This window comes from Pleurodeles waltl, chromosome 6 (assembly GCF_031143425.1).
Source record: "Pleurodeles waltl isolate 20211129_DDA chromosome 6, aPleWal1.hap1.20221129, whole genome shotgun sequence".
In the NCBI taxonomy this organism is placed as follows: Eukaryota; Metazoa; Chordata; class Amphibia; order Caudata; family Salamandridae; genus Pleurodeles; species Pleurodeles waltl.
In genome coordinates, this window is record NC_090445.1 from 681,039,610 (window position 1) to 681,061,515 (window position 21,906).

The window sequence follows — 21,906 nt, forward strand, 5'->3', positions numbered from 1 at the left end:
GAAAATGAGCAGACCTCCAGCTCTTGGGTGCCACTGTCCGCGACCTCACAAGACAATATATTGCCACTGCTACCCCTACGTTGCCACTAAGGTTAGAGAGGTTGAGGCCGTGCTATAAGCAGATGATATTCTGCTCTTTCTATCTCACCCTGAATCCTCTGCTGCTGCAGTAATGTCTATTACTGATGATTTTTCCAGACTGTCGGGCCATAAAATTAACAAGGTAAAGTGCAAAGCAATCATCAAGTCCAGAGTCACTACTAACATCAGCATCTATTCAGAGGTCCCGGTGCAGAGCAGCAGCAACTTCTTGAGCTCCTGTTCCGGAGGCCTACTTTGATCTTCCAGGCCTTGCCCTTTCACATTGTTGGTGATTCCTGATCAGGGCGGTAAGACGGAGGTTGGGTTTGGCCCCCGATCCCATTCTCAAAGGCTTTCGAGTTCTTGGGCCTAATTTGCATGATAAAACGATTTTGCTCTTGTGCGTGTGAATGTGCGCTTGGTGTTTCATAGTATTTACATGCTGGCCCTCGAATCTGCAAGATGCGCGATTCTTTAGTTCATGTACGATTCTTGATATTCATTATGCGCTACCATTTCATGGCACTTACAAGGTAGCATGCAAATTGTCAAGACGCGCAATTCATTTCTTGTGCTTAATTCATGTTATTCATGGTGCGCTATCATTTCATGGTATTCACATGGTGGCATTCGAATCGGCATGAAGCGCAATGAATTTCTTGTGCTTAATTCATGTTATTCATTGTGCACTACCATTTCACGGCATTCACATGGTGGCATTTGAATCGGCAAGACGCGCGCTTCATTCCTTGTGCTTAATTCATGATATTCATTGTGTGTTATCATTTCATGGCATTTACGTGGTGACATTCGAATCGGCAAGACACGCAATTAATTTCTTGTGCTGAACTCATGTTACTCATTGTGCGCCACCATTTCGCAGCATTTACATGGTGGTATTCGAATCGGCAAGACGCGCGATTCATTTCTTGTGCTTAACTCATGATGTTAATTGTGTGCTCCCATTTCATGGCATTTACTTGGTGGCCTTCGAATTGGCAAGACGCGCAATTCATTTTTTGTGCCTAACTCATGGTATTCATTGTGCGCAACCATTTCATGGCCTTTACAAACTCTTGTTGAAATCCGCAATGTGCGCAATTCATGTTCCTGCATTTTAAGAAACTAAAGTGCTAGAATTATGGATGTTATATTGTATGTGCATAACAAGTCCCTTAAGTACAATTCCCATGGTGTTATAGAATCCATTCAGATTATTTTCTTGTCCTCGTGCAAAAGACTATGCTTGAATTTGAAAACATAATTCTAGAAAGTTCTGATGTTTTTTAATCCATGTGTAACATTTCATTGAGAGGTTCATTGGAAAGTTGTATTAATCCTTCTTGATTCCTTCACAGGTAATCAGACATTTCGAGGCCTAGTTATTTAGTCCATGTTTAAGTTATCCATGTTTCCAGTAGGCCGATGCTTTGAATCATAGACTAGTAATGATTAATATGATATAATATTGATATTGTGTGTTTTAACCTTTTTGCTTCCTACAGGTCTCCTTCCCAGCTGTTCCCTACCTAATCCCCTTTTCCCCACTTGGACTTTCTTAGACTCTGTGACATTCTAATCAGAGTATTGGAGCTGTCTTGTGGTGGACGTGTTTGGAACGTGCGCAGACCCGAGGATCTGGTGACTCTGACAGACCTGTAGTTGGCTGCAGTCAACACACCAGGAGCGATAGTGGAGCACAAATATCTGTAGATATAGATGCCAAAGGGTACAGTGAGTGCACATAGAAGTGGGAAAATCAGCCTGCCTGTGACAATGTCAAACACAAAACTGTCAATTAAAAGTGAAGTTACACTGTCTTACCTGTGTGTCATTGGAAGTATTGTAAAATTATTGCACTTCTGTTGTCCTCATCCTCATCCTCTGACTCCTCGTCTTCACTATCCACAGGGGCCACAGGGGCCACTGCTGAGAACTCTTCAGCATCGTTAAAGAGTTCTCCAACCCCAATGCCAACGCCAACGCCATCACGCCCTCACAAGACCTGTGCAACTCCCTCGCCACCTTCTTCCATCGCAAAATCACCGACCTCCACGACAGCTTCAGACACCAGACCCAGCCAAGCAACACCGAATCCACACCCCCTGCCATCACCCTCAACGCTTGGACCCACATCAACACTGAAGAGACCAAAACCACCATGAACTCTATCCACTCCGGCGCCCCCTCGGACCCCTGCCCTCACTTCATCTTCAATAAAGCCGACGACATCATCGCCCCGCAGCTCCAGACCATCATCAACTCCTCTTTTTCATCTGCTACCTTCCCCGAAAGTTAGAAACACCCCAAAGTCAACGCCCTACTAAAGAAACCTACGGCTGACCCAAGCGACCTGAAGAACTTCCGCCCCATCTCGCTCCTCCCCTTCCCTGCCAAGGTAATAGAGAAGACCGTCAACAAACAGCTTACCAACTTCCTGGAAGACAACAACCTTCTCTACCCTTCACAATCCGGATTACGAACCAACCACAGCACCGAAACCGCCCTCATCTCAGTCACAGACGACATCAGAACCCTGATGGACAACGGTGAAACAGTCGCCCTCATCCTCCTCGACCTCTCGGCTGCCATCGACACCGTCTGTCACCGCACCCTAATAACCCGCCTCCGCTCCAGCGGGATCCAAGGCCAGGCCCTGGACTGGATCGCCTCGTTCCTCTCCAACCGCTCCCAAAGAGACTACCTCCCACCTTTTCGCTCAGACCCCACCGAGATCATCTGCGGCATCCCTTAAGGCTCCTCGCTCAGCCCGACACTCTTCAATGTCTACATGAGCCCCCTCGCCGACATCGTACGCAAGCACAACATCATCATCACCTCCTACGCCGACGACACTCAACTTATACTTTCCCTCACCAAGGACCCCGCCAGCGCTAAGACCAACCTACAAGATGGCATGAAGGACGTCGCAGATTGGATGAGGCTCAGCCGTCTAAAACTGAACTCAGACAAAACGGAAGTCCTCATCCTCGGCAACACCCCGACCGCATGGGACGACTCCTGGTGGCCCACGGCACTTGGCACCGCACCTACCCCCTCAGACCACGCCTGCAACCTCGGCTTCATCTTGGACCCTCTTCCCACCATGACCAAACAAGTCAACGCCGTGTCCTCCTCCTGCTTCCTCACCCTCCGCATGCTCCGCAAGATCTTCCGCTGGATCCCCACCGACACCAGAAAAACCGTGACCCACGCCCTAGTCACTAGCCGCCTGGACTACGGCAACACCCTTTATGCTGGGACCGCCGCAAAACTCCAAAAACGTCTGCAACGTATTCAAAACGCCTCCGCCCGCCTCATCCTCGACGTACCCCGCAACAGCCACATCTCCGCACACCTGAGACACCTGCATTGGCTCCCAATCAGCAAAAGGATCACCTTCCGACTTCTCACGAACGCACACAAAGCCCTCCACGACAAGGGACCTGAATACCTCAACCGACGCCTCAGCTTCTACGCCCCCACCCGTCTCCTCCGTTCCACCGGCCTCGCGCTCGCTGCCGTCCCTCGCATCCGCCGCTCCACGGCGGGTGGGAGGTCTTTCTCCTACCTGGCAGCCAAGACCTGGAACACCCTCCCCACCAGCCTCAGGATCACCCAGGACCACTCTGCATTCCAGAGACTCCTCAAGACCTGGCTCTTCGAGCAGCAGTAACCCCTTTCCCCCTAGCGCCTTGAGACCCGCACGGGTGAGTAGTGCGCTTTATAAATGTTAATGATTTGATTTGATTTGCTGCCACACGCCCATCTCCAGCCTCATCCTTCTGCAGAAAAGGTACCTGGTGACGTATGGCAAGGTTGTACAAAATACAGCATGACACGATGATCTGGCAGACCTTCTTGGGTGAGTAGCACAGGGAACCACCTGTGAGATGGAGGCAACGAAACCTAGCCTTCAGGAGGCCAAATGTCCTCTCTATAATTCTTCTTGTTCGCCCATGTGCCTCATTGTAACATTACTCTGCCCTTGTCCAGGATTCCTCACAAGGGTCAGTAGCCATGAGAGGTTGGGGTAACCAGAGTCACCTGCAAATATCAAGGGACAACTGTTAGCCACACACCAACCCTCAGGGCCCACACAATAACCATACACCAACATCCACTGGCTAGGAACCAGGGCTCACCTATTAGCCACACCTGGTGCCTCTGGAGTTGAGCCATCACATATGGGATGCTTTCCTCAGGATAAAGGCATCATATGCAGACCCACGATACTTTGCATTTATATGGGAGATGTACTGGTCCGCCAGGCACACTATTCGCATATTCATTGAGTGAAAACTCTTTTGATTTCTGAACACCTGTTCACTTCTCTGGGGGTGGCCAAATGCAATATGTGTACCATCAATTGCCCTAATAATGTTGGGGATATGTCCCATTGCATAGACATCAGCTTTCACTGTGGCCAAATCCTCCACCTGGGAGAAAACGATATAGCTGTGCATGTGTTTAATCAGGGCAGACAACACTCTGGTCAGCACTATTGAGAACATTGGCTGTGACATTCCTGCTGCCAAGCCCACTGTCACTTGGAAGGAGCCAGTTGCCAGGAAATGGAGCACAGATAGGACTTGCACAAGAGGGGGGATCCTGGGGATCCTGGTGGGGTGACGGATAGCAGATTTCAGGTCAGGCTCCGATTGGGCACATAGCTCTGTGATTGTGGCCCTGTCCAGTCTATAGGAGAGGATAATGTGCCTGTCCTCCATTGTTGCCAAGTCCACCAGAGGTCTGTTCATGAGGGATGTCTCCATCTCCTATTCATCCGCAGCGGTTGCAATCTATGGGGCAAAACAGTGAGCAGCTGGTCAGCATCTCATATTTCCAAACACTACACTTCATTGCATGTTGTGATTGTAGCAGTATATTGTTGGATAGGTACAAATGGTGAGGTAATTCTGCTGACGTTGTGCGCCATTGCGGGATGCGGTCGAAAACCGCTGTGCAACTCCTCATTGGTTTTCTTTGGGCCCTATGGGTTACAGTGGCCAATGGTGATGTACGCCGGTGGTGACAGTAGGCACCCCCCCGGACGTGACCGCCATTTTCTATCTGTTCATCACTAGCTACCGGACCTTCAACAGGAGACGACCTACACTGCATGTGCTGTGTCTGGAATCAACCATGGCTCGTGTCACTAGGGGAAAGGACCCCTGCCTTCACCGCCGCGGAGTTGGAGAGACTGGTGGATGGGGTCCTACCCCTGTACAGAATGCTGTATGGGCCTCCAGACCAACAGGTGAGTACACTGTGAGCATGATGCATGGGGCATGAATGCTTGGAGTGCTGTGTGTGAAGGCCTCGTGTAGGGGTGGGTTGGTGGAAGGGCCCTGGGCAGAATGCTGCATGTATGTTTGGCTATGTCTGTGCATATGGGGATGTGAAGTGCTATGGTGGGCCATGAGTGTAACAAGCAGGACGGTCTGACTGATACCATTACTTATGTGTATTTCTTTGCAGGTCAGAGCCCATCAGAAAAAGGGTATATGGCGTGCCATCGCCAAGGACTTGCGGACCCTTGGGGTCTACGGGAGGCAGAGTACCCACTGTCGCAAATGGTAGGAGGACCTGAGACGCTGAGCACGGAAGACGGCGGAGGCCCAGCTGGGGATGGCCTCCCAATGAGGAAGGGGTGCCCGTCGAACCCTGACCCCCCATGATGGCCCGCATACTGGCAGTGGCCTATCTGGAGCTGGATGGGTGCTTGGGGGCATCACAGCAGCCACAAGGAGGTGAGTACAGTGCCCCAATATACTACTTTCACGTGGTGGGGTGGTATCTGGGTGGGGGTGCCCCTAGGCCAGGCTACACATTGCAGGGTAGGTCCCATGTTGGGCAGGTTCTGATGTAAACTTCTTCCAACCAAGCTAGTAGGCATCCACTACTGGGCAGGGGTCTGTGGGTCTCAGGTATGCTGCAATTGGCGTTAGGTGCCCATGTCCATGGGCTGGTGACTAGCATTGTGACTGGTAGTGCATTGCCTAGTGTGTAGGACTGTTCCCTGTGTGTGTGTGTTGTGTACTCCAACAGTGGTGTTGTTGCAGCCATTGGCCAAGTGTATCCTTTGTCTCTTCCCCCCTTTTTGTTTTGTCAGCCTATCCTTATGTTCATTAGCATCATCTGGCGGAGGATCATCAGCACCGGCGACAGAGGGAGCTGCATCCCACAGGGCCCAGGAGACCGAATCCACTGACGGTGTGCGGCACCATTGGGACAGAAGGTGAGGGGAGCACCACAGCGGAAACTGGAGGGGACAGTTCAGACAGTGATACCTCCTCCAATGGAAGCTCCCTGGTGGTGGCAGACACCTCTGTGCCCACCCCAAATGCAGGTAAAGCTGCCACCCCTGTATCAGCACTGCCCTCCCAGCAGCCCCTCAGCGTGTTTTCCGTGCCCGCTCACCCAGAAGGGTGGGCATCTCCTTTGCCCCAGATACCTCAGGCCATGCCCCAGTTAGCACTGCTGCCCTGAGTGAGGAGGCTATTGACCTCCTGTGATCCATCTCTGTTGGGCAGTCAACCATTGTGAATGCCATCCCGTGGCTGGCAGTCCAAATACAACAGACAAATGTATTCCTGGAGGGCACTCACCCTAGCATAGTGGCCCAACAGAGATCAATCCAGGCTCTGGCCTCCTCTCAGATGGTCACCATTGTCCCTGTTTTTAGCCTCCCCCTCCAACGTCCTCTACCCAATCCCATTCCCCTCAGCCCCAACCTTTCCCAAGCACACAGGCAGACCAGCATGCACACAAGACAACACACAGGAGTGGTTCAGGTAAACACAAGCACCACACATCATCCCACAGGCACTCACACAAACACCATCCAGATGCAGACATACCAACATCCACTGCCTCCACTGTGTCCCCCTCCTCCTTCTCCTCCACCTCCCTCCTACACACCCCTCACTGGCAGTCACCACCCTCACATCCATGCACACGTCCCCTGTGTCCGCTCCCACTGTGTCTGTGCCCCCTCCTCCCAAAGTACACAAATGCAAGCACTCAGATACCCAACAGCCATTCACCTCACAATAGCACCTGCACCCAAAATAATCAGGCAGGCACCTCCTACAACCACTTCCTCTTTCTCCACTCCCAAACCCTCACCCTCTTCCTGCCCTAATGTCCCTAAGAAGCTTTTCCTCTCCACCGTTGACCTCTTCCCTATCACTCCCCCCCATCCTTCATGTTGGGCCAGGGTGGTCAGAACCCAGGCGAGCACCTCAGCCGCCCAGTCCACGGCCACAGTAGTGTTGACAGCTACTCCAGGTGGGAGAGGATACCGGGCACCAGGCAGCCACACTGAAAGGGTGCCTGCACCAGGTGATGCAAGGAAGGCTAAGGAGGCACCACCAGCTGCATCAAGGAAGGGCAAGGAGGCACCCCCAGGTGCTTCAAGGAAGGGCAAGGAGGCACCCCCAGCTGCTACAGGGAAGGGCAAGGAGGCACCCCCAGCTGCTACAGGGAAGGGCAAGGAACAATCCCCAGCTGCTAACAGGAAGGGCAAGGGACCTGCACCAACAGGCAGGAAGGACAGGAGGCCTGATGTTGGGACTCATTTGGAGCCCCCACCACCAACCATGGTGGTTTAGACGTCTGAGGCTGCAGGGGAAGGGCTGGAGCCTCCACCCACCACTGCCAGCACCACCACCAGCACTGCCACCTGCACTGCTACCAGCACCGCCACCAGCAGCAGCAGCAGCCCCAGTGGGCAGCTGTCCGAGGCTGCAGGGGAAGGGCGGGAGCCTCCCCCCACCACTGCCAGCATCGCCACCAGCACCACTGCCAGCAGCAGCAGCCCCAGTGGGCAGCCGTCCGAGGATGCAGGGAAAGGGCTGGAGCCTCCCCCCACCACTGCCAGCACCGCCACCAGCATCACTGCCAGCAGCAGCCCCAGTGGGCAGCAATCTGAGGCTGCCAGGGAAGGACTGGAGCCTCCCCACACCACTGCCAGCACCGCCACCAGCACCACGGCCACCACTGAGCAGCTGTCACCGCCGGCGGACAGTGTGTAGCCCTGCATCCATGGGCTGTTGTGCTCCTGGCCCCTGCAAATCCCGTGAGTCTGACACCCAAGTGACAGACTGTGACCTCGCACTCCCAAGATCTGCATCATAGGGCACAATGCCCCCTACAGAACCAGTGGACCAAGCAGTGGGCAGACCACCCACTAGAGAGACTGTTGCCTTGCACTCCCCGGGACCAAGCTTTGGGCAAACCACCCGCTAGAGAGACTGTGGCCTTGCACTCCCCAGGACCAAGCAGTGTGCATGTTGCCCCCTCCAGGACCAGTGGTGTTGTACCATCTTCCGGCTGAAGTGCCCCCCCATTCCCCATCCCCCTGAGATGCCTGTCTATTTTCGACCTGAGCCCCTGCATTGTTCTCTCCGTGTTGTTGCAGGAGTGAGGTGGGGCCTTGGCCTATGTGTTGTGGCCCTGTGTCCCACAGACATTGAGGACTGGGCAGTGTCCCTACATTTGTAAATATGTATATACGTATGGATTTTGATGTACTTATTCATAGTATTTTTATCGTATTATACTCACTTTCTTCAAATCGTTTTGTCCTTGCATCATTCCTGAGGGATACGGGGTAGATATGTTATGTTGCTGCTTTTGGTTGTGTTATGGTGTTGGGGTGGGTGGGGGTTCTGCGTGTGAGTGTGTCACTCTCTTTTTCCTCTCCCCTCCCTTGTCTGCTAGGCGGAAGTACTCACTGTGGTCGTCTTTGCTGGCGTTGGTGTTCATAATGAAGCAGAAGGTAGACGAGCATGGGAAAACTTGCATCTTGGGCTCCATGGCGTTGTAGTTGTTCCCTGAGTCTCCACAGGTGAGTGCTTGGACTTCTGAGATCTGTTCCTGCCAGGCTTTTGATGTTGTTGGTACCGCACCATAAAAGGTGGTGGATAAGCCGGTCATAATAGAGTGGGCGGTATATTGTCTTCCGCCTGGCTGTTGGTGGCTACCGCCATGGTGCTTGTTGATTCCGCCCTGGCAGTCGGTGTGTTAAAGTGGCTGTCTGTCTGAGCGGTTTCCGCAGTGCTCATAATTCCATTTTTGTTACCGCTGGCCTGTTGGTGGTATTACCGCTGCTTTATCACCAACCGCCAGAGTTGTAATGAGGGCCTATGTGCGCCTTATTACCAGTGCATTAAGTGTAATGCACTGGTAATAAAGGAGATGGGGTATCCTTCACATTTGTGACAGAACTGAATTGAAAACAAAACTCATCAACGGAGGCTAATTACAGTGACAGACTGGTCAGCTGCATACAACTTGATTGTTGGGTCCTGAAGCAAGAAACAGGAAGCACATAAACCAAAGAACAATTTATTTCATAAAGATCCAAAGAACAGCACCCACATTTCTCTGAAGCAGGAGCTATAGAAATGTTCCCTACTAACTGTCAGTGGAACCCTGCTCAAGAGATGCCTTGAAATGTTAAACAAACATTCTACTTTAATAAAGAGAGAGTGTAACACAAAATCATGTCAAGAATACAACACTTATACCCCTACAACACTTGAAATGAAATAAACGTAAACTTTTTACAGAAAGCAGAAATACAATTTCAAAATAAAACTTTTCTCTTTAAACTGTGTTAACAATTGCCTATTCCCAAACACTAATTTTAGCCAACAATGTTGATTAAGATAAAACATATTCATTAAGGTATAGAGGTCTGTTCAAATCCCTAGAACTTCCCTGTCTAAACAACACAGGTCAATTGTTCTTCTCCTCTCATCATCCACTTCAGCATCTCCACATTCAGACAGCCATTAACTGATCACAGACGTCCATTCAGCTTCCCATGCTCCTCTATCTTCCATTCAACAAAATGTTCACCTGCAGAATCAAATGTATTGGAAAACCCAGGCATAACTTGAGCAGCATTCACCAACATCCATTATCTACTCTAACAGAATGCTTGCTAATTTGAATAATCATGGACTTAGGATAAAATTTGAACTGACCACCTTTTGCTGAAAAAGGCAGTCTCACTCTGACCAGATTCCATATGGAAAAATCCACTTCTTTCAGTTTGTTCCACTCATCGTATCTCATCTTGCTTTCATGTTGTAACTCCTCCACCCTCTGCTTCACCTCAAGAACATCTGGGACAAGTTGTCTCACCCGGTGTTCTCCAATATACTAGCAGGAGATAACTCATTCAAAGAGTGCCTTACCCTCAATAAAACAAAGAACACAACACCTGTGATTCTGCGTGGGGTATTATGGTAACTCCATAATCTCTTTTCAACAGGAGTCTGAATGTCCATCCCAGAGGGCACATCCATTTTAATAGTCTCTTTTAGTAACCTGTTAACTCTCTTCACCATACCATCAACTTGAAGGCTATATATTGAACCAGTTAAATGTTGAACTCCCAACAAGGTACGAAATGACTTCACTATTTTTTACTTAAATTGCACACCATTGTCTGTTACCATGAATTTTGAAATTCCTTCAGCGTGAAACCATTTCTTCAAAATTTCAAGTTACCCCCCTAGCAATTGGTTCCTTCAAAGTATTGTGATATTACACATCTGGGGCCTGATTTGTTAATGTCACCATCTCCCAAGAGATAATAAGAGGTTTATTGTCTGCTACTAAAGTAAATTATCTGTCCCACAGATAAGTTGAAGAAGGATGATTAGCCTAAACACATGCCAATGCCTCCCTCTCCATAGTGATAGAGTTATTTTCTGCTTTAGACATGCTTCTTGAGGCAAAAGCCATAGTATTCTCCTTTACCTCCACCATTTGGCTTACAACTGCTCCAAGTCCTACCCCAGTTACATTAACTGGAATAGTAGATATAGCATTATCATTAAAGCCCTGAAGAGCAGGAGTTTTTATTATGGAGTTTTTGAAAGACTCAAATGTTGACTGTTCTTTCCATCAGAATTTAACTCCTCCCCTAAAATGTTTTCCTAAAGGTTCAATTGGGAAAGCAACATTCTCCACAAGTCTTGAAAAATAATCACAAAGACCTAGAAAATATCTTTATTGGTTCTTGTCAACAGGTGTGGGAGCTTTTTTAATTGCCTCAAGCAAATCTGTCTTAGGTCTAATGCCAATAGATTAAAAGTGATGACCTAAATAGTGTACCTTTCTCATAAGAAGTTGACATTTATCCCTTTTCACAGTTGAAACTATGTCTTTGAAATACCTAAAACCTTATCAAGTGATTGTACATGTTCTTCTTCAGTCTTGGTGAAAATCATGATATTATCTAGATACGCCAATACATTTGGTTCTCCGCCAATAATTTGGTACATTAGCTTCCGAAAGAAAAGAGTTGTCAACGCCTACCCAAATGCCACACATAGGAAACAAAATGCACCAAATGGGGTATTAGAAGCAGTTAAAACACTGGGGATATTTATACTCTGTTTGCTCTGAATTTGCATAATTGTTTTGGCGCAAATTCAAAGCAAACTTAATTCCATATTTATGTTTTGATCCTAGACACATCTAGTGTCAAAATATCAGAGTTTGCACCATTTTTTGGATGCGTGAATCTACCTTGCGTCAATGAGATGCAAGGTAGGCATTCCCATCTAAAAAATGGTACTATCCTTATAGCCCCATATTTATCCACCGTGCTAAAATGACACACGGGTAGGAGGAGGGGCTAAATAACTTTTCACCATTAATTAACACCTGGGTTAGACCAGGTATTAGGGGACCTGTGGACCCATTTCCATGGTTAAACACCATGGAATGGGTCCACAGGTAGCCACCCCAAGCCCCAGGAACACACCCACCCACACCAGAGGGACACCACAGGATGGGGGACCCCATCCCATATAAGTAGGGTAAGTGTAGGTAAGTATTTTTAGTTTTTATTTAAAAATGCCATTGGGGCCTAACAAGGGTCCCCTGCATGCCACTGGGTGCAATGGCCATGCCTAGGGGACACTGCTCCCCCGTGCTGGCCATCGGGGTGGTGGGCATGACTCCTGTCTTTAGTAAGACAGGAGTCATGTGTTATGGATGGTTATGCATCAGGAAATGACACTAGGCTGGTTTGAGGCATTTTTTTGCCTCTAACCAGCCGAGCATAATTTTTTGACACTCAACCTCCATCTCCTTTCCCGCCACCCCCACCCGGCTAGCATCATTTTAGTTGATATAGCCCAAGCTTAGCGCCGACTTGAGCCATTCTATTAATATGGCGCCTGGCTGGCTCTCAGGAATGGTGCAAGCCTGCACTAAACTTTTTGGTGCAAAACTGCATGAGCGCAGTTTTGCCCCAAAAAGTTTAAATATTGGCCTAGATTCTTTACTAAATTCAACCTGGTGATAAGCCATCCTCAAGTCGAGAATAGAAAATAACCCAAAATCACCTATTTAAGCTCATCATTGTTTGTATTTTCAAAAGTGGAAAACAATCCACCAGAATATGTCTGTCAAGGAATCTTAGATCAACATAAAGTCTCAAGTACCCGATTTCTTCTTAACCATTATAATAGGTGACATCCATAGTGAAGAATTAATAGGCCCAATAACTTTTCTCTTAACCAGTTTCTCTAAATGGTCTTTCAATTGAGTTCTTATACTCAAAGGTACATGCCACATCATATGAACCACTGGAATAGTATTAGGTTGAAAAAGTATTTTATGTTAATACTTTTTGAACAGCCCTAAGTGATCCTCAAATAACATGTTGTTCTTATCCAACAGTCCTTATAATAAATCTCCTACTTGATCTTTGATTTCAACCAAAGAAGTAGGATTTTCAGCCCCAGCTCTCAATAAGATGCCAAATTCACCTTGCTCTTTCAAACCCAAAACATTGCAACCTTTCTTCACAACATACATTTTAGTTGAAATTCCCACCAAATTCACACGTTGAGGTAAGATTCTCCAACTCAGCTAAAAAAAGGTCTGTAGGTTCATCCTGTTGCTGACAGTGAGAAAAGCATCTATTGGACCAATTTAGATTGTTGTGGCCAGAGTAATCTCCATTGGCCTGGAGGAGGACTATGCATCCATCAGGCAGAGACTACTCCACCAGTCAAATTTATAAATGACCGCCTTAGGGACAATATATATTTTGGTTTTGATATTTTGAAATGGAAAAAGGACTTTGAGGAGTTATGTAAAGAACTGGTGCTGTTGGGGATCCAAGACTGGGACTGATTCCCTGCGAAGCTAGGGGTACATCATGGCTAAAAGACCCACATGCTCATAACGCTGATGCAGTAAAGCACTCTTGAGCCCAATATTAAAGCTAATATCGACTTAGGCTGACCTAATTGCATGGAAAATGTTTGATCCAAATTACTGCACACCCTTTTTAGGGTGTGTCCTTCCCTTGCTTGAGTTTAATGTCACACAAGTTTCAAAATTCAGACCACCAACCCTCAGCTGCTCACTTGGCAAACTTCCAGAATTCAAATGAATCCCTCTGACCAGAGCTAGGTTCTTTATGACATGATTGTCAATCCTAACCTAAGCAACCATGACATATGTAACCTTCAAAACCCTTGGTAAAGAGACAATTAGCAGATCAGAACACATCTTTTCCTATAAAACATTTTCATTTGAAGGAATTGAACAACTTACTTCCCCACAAACTATTTCCTTATCATGGAATTAAACAACTTAACAAAAGTGGTATATCACTTGCACAACTGAACAAACTCTAATCTATCAATCATAAATATAAATTCTAACAGATATGTCATTACATGGACTTTGTGCCAAACTGGTTTGTCTCTATCCCTTCTAGCAGATTCAACATGAACAGAACTTTCATAGGCTTTTTTTGGTTTAACAACTGAATTTTAATTCATTAAATCATTATCATCTCCAGGCAGTTTATCATTGCTCCATTTAGTCAATCTTGACATATTCCACACATCACCAGAATCCAGAGTCACTACACTTTACTTCAATAATGATGAAAAGCCCCATAAACTTAGATCAACCTGTTTTCAATAATCCTGGCTTCTTGACCAACACCGTATTCCCAACTTTCCATGGATTTTCACAAGCTTAAGTTTTCTCATCAAATCTAGATTTATACTTATCCTGGTGTGATGTTCTATGGAATTTTAGATTATCCTTGGATAAATTCACATTTCTCTTGCCAACACTTAATTGTAACCAGGCTGGACTGAATTTGTTGTGTGGGTTCCTACCTCTCAACACAGTAAATGGAGACACAGAAGACAAACTATTAAGTGCGTTACCATCAGCCCACCATGGTTCCCTTAGCACACTTCTTAAAGAATACTTGGTTTGTAATGCCCTCTGAACACAACTTTTCACTAATTTATTCATACTTTCCACCAAACCTTTTGCCTATGGGGAATAGAAAGTGGTTTTGTAGAGAACAATTAACAACCGTCTGAGAAACAAAAACATCTCTTGTGAGACAAACTGAACTCCATTGTCTGTAACCAAACACTCAGGTACACCTTCTAGTGAAAATCCTTCAGTAAGAAACTCAATTACCGTTTGTGTGTTTACAACTGGTACACAATTGGTGACTACCCATTTGGATGCATAATCAACCAATAATAAATCATATTGCTTGGCTCTAGCCAGAAGTTCAAAAGGTCCTGCAATATCCAGTCCTAATTTGATATAAGGTTCTTTCTCAACCAGTGATAATGGGGCCGTACATGTGTTCTTACACTTCACATTGTTTACACACTGCCAACAGTCCTTCAAAACCTCTCCTATCTGCCGATCCATCCCTGGCCACCAATACCATTCACGCAGCCCAGTTTTAGTCAAATTCATTTCAAGGTGTCCTTCATGTGCCAAATTTATAATTTTATCCCTCACACTGCAAGGTGGTATCACCTTATCACCCCTCAGGAATTTCCCTTCCACAAAGCAAAGTTGGTCCTTAACATTTAGATAACCAGTTATCCCTTGTTGTCTGGTCATCCGTTGACTACTTAGGGCCTCATTCTGACCCTGGCGGACGGCGGAGGCCGTCCGCCAGGGTACCGCCGCTGAATGACCGCACCGCGCCATTCAGACATTTCCTCTGGGACGGCGGGCGCTCTCCAAAAGAGCGCCCGCCGGCCCAGAGGAAATGCCCCTGCAACGAGGACGCCGGCTCAGAATTGAGCCGGCGTAGTTGCAGGGGTGCGACGGGTGCAGTTGCACCCGTCGCGTATTTCAGTGTCTGCTTAGCAGACACTGAAATACTTTTCGGGGCCCTCTTACGGGGGCCCCTGCCGTGCCCATGCCATTGGCATGGGCACGGCAGGGGCCCCCAGGGGCCCAGGGTCCCCGCGGCACCCCCTACCGCCATCCTGTTCCTGGCGGGCGAACCGTCAGGAACAGGATGGCGTTAGGGGGTGTCAGAATCCCCCATGGCGGCGCAGCAAGCTGCGCCGCCATGGGGGATTCTAAGGGCAGCGGTAAACCGGCGGGAGACCGCCGGTTTGCCTCTTCTGACCGCGGCCGAACCGCCGCAGTCAGAATGCCCTGCGGGGCACCGCCGGCCTGTCGGCGGTGCTCCCGCCGACCCTGGCCCCGGCGGTCTTAGACCGCCGGGGTCAGAATGACCCCCTTAGTCCTTAAAGATTACGAAATCTGCATCTTTAAGGTTAGCTTCATACCATTCTTTGTCATCAATCGCAGACTCACTTACCCATCACACCAATGTGGTATCATCACCAACAATCTCTTTTTGCTCAATAGGTAGTCTTGACAAATAGACTGCAACTTTATTTTTTTTCCTGGCACATATTCCACCACAAAATTGAATTCTGTCAAGCCTTCTAACCACCTCATTATTCTGGGTGATACATTTTCCACATCTCTACATTTGAAAACTTGACATAGTGGACGATGATCGGACCTTATTAAAATTGGTATACCCCAAATATAGAATTGGAAATGATGGATTGCCCAAGTTACAGCCAGTGCTTCTCACTCAATTACTGAGTATCTTTCTTCTGCATCCCTCAATCTGCATGAAGCAAAGGCTAACACCTTGCCCTGACCATCCACCATTTGGGAAAACACTGCACCTAAACCCTGAACACCTTTCATCTGTTGTCAACACAGTCTTTTTACAAGCACCAAAATGTCCTTATGTGGGTAGTTTTCTAATAATGTTCTTAATGTCACCAAAAGCTAATGTGCATTCCTGTGTCCATTCAAATTTGGAATTCTTTTTGTACAACAATCTTAAAGGTAGTGATAGACTGATGGAGTTCGGCATAAATTTACAACACAAATCAGCTAACCCCAAAAATTATCGCAGTTGGTCTTTGGTTTCTTGTGTCGATGCCTCAACAATACAGTTTGCTAAATCCAACTTTGGATTTATTCCTTCACCAGAGATTGTGTGTCACAAGTAGGTCACAAAGGTCACTCAAAACTTAATTTTCTCTTTCTTTATCACCATGCTGCTCTCCTGCAAGCGACTTAGTATGTGCCACAACTTCTCATAATGCTCTTTCTGGTCCTTGCCATAGACCAATATGTTGTCCTGGAAAAACAATACCTTATGTAACCCTTATAGCACCTTCCTCATTACGCTCTGGAAACAAGATGCAGCAGAAGATAGCCCAAAAGGCATGCAAACAAACCTATAAGCTGTCAAAGGAATTACAAATGATGTGAGATGTCTGGACTCAGGATAGAGTAAAACCTGCAGGTAAGCAAACGATAAATCCATGAACCTAAGCAACTTGGCATCATTAATCAAAGCTAAAGTTTCTGAAATGTTGGGTAGGGGTTGTCTAGCTACCTAAATATGTTTGTTCAGTCCTCTGCTAATCCACACACATTCTAATTGCTTTCCCGCCATCCTTTGTCACCAGAACCACTGTAGCCAACCATTCCGAGCACTCAAATTCCTCAATCACTCCAGCATCCAGCAACTCATTTATTTCATTTTTCAGGAGTTCATTATTAAATTAGGTACTTTACTTATAAATTGTGTCACCTCAATTTCTAATACAGTCTTGTGTTCTTTAGTAATCCTAAATTGTCATCAAACACCTTGGAAACGTTAGACCACACATGTTCTGTTAATTCACCTAATGAGAGTAGTAATACTTTCTGAGGTGCATTAGGATTAAGGGTAATTCCCATATTTCTCTGGTGTCTCCTTCACAACAGGTTATCACCTCTTCTGACCACACATACCTTGCCTACTGTCTCTTGATCTGAGAACTGTATCTTCATTTCAGCATAACCAAGCACATCTATTTTGTCACCACCATAACTGGGTTTCTATCAGGTGGTAATAACAAAAAATTTTCTCCACCAAACATTGTATCCCAACTTTTGTCACCCACCATCGTCTAAGGTGATCAATAATCTGCTAACACTGACAACTTTTTTCCTCCCACCACGATCTCACAATCTACTAATCCATCTTCTCTCACACTCAATACAAACTTCTCTTAATTTTCTATACAAAGTACTCCTTGAGCTCCAGCTCCACGACACACACAAGCATAGTGTCCATTTTTCCACATGTTTGCATAGAGCAAATTTTGCAAAACATCCTGGACTATGTGAAAGATGTTCTTCACTGCCACATCTAAAACACCTCAGAGTTTAATTTTTGTTACTTACATCATTTTAGAATTTCTTCACTTTTGTCATGTCCTTTCTTTCGCTTATGCACAGTACTTTCCTCAACATGACCATATTTACTTTTGTCTTCTCTCATCTCATGCACCCACATACTGGTGTTCTCTATGATCTTTACAATTGCTATTGTCTCCTTCGAATTAGGATTTTTTGGCAAAGGTTTTTCTTGACTTTAATATTGTTAGTACACCTAACAACTTGATCCCTTACTAAAGAAACCGTAAGCTGATCAAATTCACATGTGTGTGCTAACGTTTTCAATGATGCAATGTAACCCCCATCTTTTCTTGCTTGCTCTCTACCCTTGTAAAGAACTTGTGCCGTTCCAATACTACATTTATTTGAGAATCAAAATGATTTTCCAGCATCATGACTGACATCATATATATTAGTGGGTCCTCCTTCTCCATATCCGATCATAATTTCATCCAAACTCTTGTATACATTTCGTCCTTCAATACCCAGATTATGCAACTATATAGCTTCTTTCCCCACAGCAGAGATCTATTCCCCTCCTGTTGCAAGCAAATATGACTCAAAAAGTTGTTTCTACCGCAACCAAGGTAGAGTTAGATCACCCTTATCAGTCAAAAATGATGGTGGCTGAGAAATATTTGCTGCTGCCATTATCACTACTACAGTGAAGTTGAACTGTGTGAGAGGTAACACTTAATGTTAAAAAAAACTGAAACCATCATTCACCATATATAACTTCAGGTTTGCAAATTGATGCTGTTTCCTTTATTTATAGATGTAAATATGTGTTTTATGTATGGTTGTGCATCACCAATTCTTTTTTCGAGTGATTCACTGTTAATACTTATGGTGTGTGCATCACTGTTTGTTCTATTTTCCAAATTATGCATAGTTTATACTTATGGTGTGTGCATCACCGATTTCTATTCATGAGCGCATTCTATCAAGACATACACATGTCAAGCTGATTATAAATACTTTGGGGGTCATTCCGACCCTGGCAGTCCAAGACCGCCAGGGCCGGGGACCACGAAAGCACCGCCAACAGGCTGGCGGTGCTTCCCAGCCCATTCTGACCGCGGCGGTAAAGCTGCGGTCAGAAAAGGAAATCCGGCGGTTTCCCGACGGATTTCCCCTGCATGGGCTGAATCTCCATGGCGGCGCTGCTTGCAGCGCCGCCATGGAGATTCCGACCCCCTTCCCGCCATCCTGTTTCTGGCGGTTTTTACTGCCAGGAACAGAATGGCGGGAACGGGTGTCGTGGGGCCCCTGGGGGCCCCTGCACTGCCCATGCCACTTGCATGGGCAGTGCAGGGGCCCCCTAACAGGGCCCCACCATGATTTTCACTGTCTGCTTAGCAGACAATGAAAATTGCAACGGGTGCAACTGCACCCGTCGCACCCCTGCAACTCCGCCGGCTCCATTCGGAGCCGGCTTCATTGTTGCAGGGCCTTTCCCACTGGGCCGGCGGGCGCTCCTTTGGTGGGCGCCCGCCGGCCCAGCGGGAAAGCCAGAATGGCATCCACGGTCTTCTGACCGCGGAGCGGCCATTTGGCAGTGACCGCATGGCGGGCGGCGACTGCCGCCCTCCGCGGTCAGAATGACCGCCTTTGTCTTCAAAAGAAATGTATGTGTGTCGCAGTGCTGAAGATATACACTGCTGCAAAGTCTTTGCCTGCACCTTTAAGGACTTTCTCTTTCAAAAGAGCCATGCTTGTCACAGCGCTGAAGATATACATGACGTCAAAGTCTTTGTCTGCACCTTTAAGGACTTTCCCTTTAACCCCTTCTTTGCCGGGGACGTGGCGGTTACGTCCACCAGCACAGAGCTCCTGTGCAGAGGACGAAACCATTACATCCTCGGCCTGGAGCTCGGAGGGAGTGCTAGCCCCTCCCACCCCGCAAGGCAGGGATGGAAGGGGAAGCCTTTCCCCTTCCACCCCCTAGCTCCCCAACCCCCCAAGTGACGTCGGATGACACCAGCACGCGACCGCGCACTGACCTCATCAGAGCCCACTTAGGCAAGGGTCGCTCCCGTAGGGGGCATAAGATCGGCCTATTTTTATGAGGCCAATCTGCCCCCAAGGGGGGCAGAAACCATCTGGACACCAGGGAGTTTTTTTATTTTAAGGTGAATTCACGCAAGGGGAGAGACCCCTTGGGCAAGGGTCCCTCCGGGGGGGGGGGGATTTATTTTAGGCCATTTCTGACCCCCCTGGGGACAGAAACCTCTAGGCGTCAGGGATCTCTTTTTTTTCTTCTTTTTTCTGTTTTTTAGAGGTGGGGAGCAACCCCTTAGGCAAGGGTTGCTCCCCTGGAGAGCAAATTGTATTTAGACCATTTCTGCCCCCCCCTTGGGGGCAGATTGGCTGATTTTTGTTAGGCCAATCTGCCCCCAAGGGGGCAGAAACCACTAGGCACTGGGGATTTTTTTGTGCACCAATTTAACGCAAGGGCAAGGGTCGCTCCTGGGGGGGATTTATATTAGGCCATTTCTGCCCCCCCAGGGCAGATCTACCTTTTGTTATTAGGCCGATCTGCCCTCGGGGCAGAAACCACTAGGCACCGTGGATTTATTTTTTGGCGCCAATTTCATGCAAGTGGAGCGTCCCCTTAGGCAAGGGTCGTTCCCCAATGGGGGCAAATTTATTTTACGCCATTTCTGCCTCCCCCTCCGGGCAGATCGGCTTATTGTTATTAGTCCGATCTGCCCCCAGAGGGAGCAGAAAGCTGTAGGTGCCAGGGATCATTTTTTTGTTTTTATAAATTTTGTTATTGATTTATTTTTTTGCACCAATTTCACGCAAGGTGAGTGACCCCTTAGGCAAGGGTCGCTCCCCTGGGCGGGCACATTTATTTTAAGTCATTTCTTCTCCCCTTGAGGGCAAATCAACATATTTTTAATAGGCCGATCTGCCCCCAAGGGGGGCAGAAACCACTAGGCACAGGGGATTTTTTTTGAGCCAATTTCACGCAATGTCGCGTCGTCTGAACATTTGGCTCTGCCGCGGCACGCGGTGCGCGGTGGCAGGACACGCCACGCCCCTGTAATTTGCTATTTTTATCGAGGACCCAAATTGGGCATGGGGCCTCGCTACATTAATGGTGCAACGTGCCCCGCTAGTTTCTTGCCTCCCCCACTCTCCATTTTCCCCCACTTACCTTCTGCTTCATTTTCTTTCTTCTTTTCTGCCTTTGTTTCTTCTTGAATTCATGCCTTTCTTTCATGTTTATGATTCTTTTCTCTTTCCCAGGTTGCCTTCCTTCTCCCTGCATGCCTTTGGAACCTTACTTTACATGTTGACTTTTGCTATGGATTCTATGTTATGTTCCCAATCCAGTGTGGTGTCTTTTACTTCCTGACGGTCACTTCCTGTTCTTTGGCTATTTAAGGTGTATGATTCCTGTTCTCTTTGCGCTGCAACATTTCCTTTGGCTGGTGATCTTCGCTCCTGTTCTTCTGCATCAGATATATGATTTCTGAGCCTGTTCCAGCTATTTTCTTTGTCATTTTGGCCTTTTGTTCAGATCTACTTTTTTACTTTTCGTTTTTGTTCCAGCAGTTCCTATTCAAGGTTTTTTCCCTTTTGCGTTTTTTCCCTCGGGGACTCCTTCTGGAGGGCACGGACTGAGTTTGGCGTTCCCTCCGTCAGCAGCACCGTGGCTACCAGAAAGGGTCGCCCCTACTTGGGTCAAGGCAGAACCTATAAGAACAAAGACCTCGCCACATTTCCAGTGGGCCACAAACACAGACGACGAGTAGGTTGTGACACGCAAGGGGAGCGACCCCTTAGGCAAGGGTCGCTCCCCTGGGGGCTGGGATTTATTGTAGGCCATTTCTGCTCCCCTTGGGGGCAGATCGGAGTATTTCTATTAGGCCGGTCTGCCCCCGGGGGGGTGCAGAAACCACTTAGGCACCCGGGAGTGGTGTGTGTGTGTTTTCTTTAGGGGGCGGCCCCTTGGGGAAGGGTTGCTCCCCATGGGGGCACATTACTGTTGGCCATATCTGCCCCCCTTGGGGGCAGATTGGCCTATTTTTGGAAGGCCCATCTGGCCCCAAGGGGGGGGGCAGAAAGCCCACCAGAGACCAGGGAATTTTTTTCCCAAAATAAGAGGGTGGGGGTATGGCCATACCCCCACCCCAAATAAATGGGGCCAAAGTTGTTCTGCCCACCAGTGGGCAGATGGGGACATTACCCCTGAACCACACCCCGGGGGCAGAAAGTCTACTAGATGGA

The 21,906-nt window shown here is 47.7% G+C and overlaps 1 protein-coding gene across 1 annotated transcript in view; it reads right to left on the bottom strand.

Annotated features, from left to right (window-relative positions):
- Positions 1–20,896, bottom strand: part of LOC138301675 (olfactory receptor 6F1-like) — a 146,776-nt gene extending 125,880 nt beyond the window's left edge. The window contains exon 1 of the mRNA XM_069242190.1: positions 20,831–20,896. Coding sequence (XP_069098291.1) covers positions 20,831–20,896 — 66 coding nt within the window. The remainder of the gene's footprint in view (positions 1–20,830) is intronic.
- Positions 20,897–21,906: the final 1,010 nt, after the last annotated feature.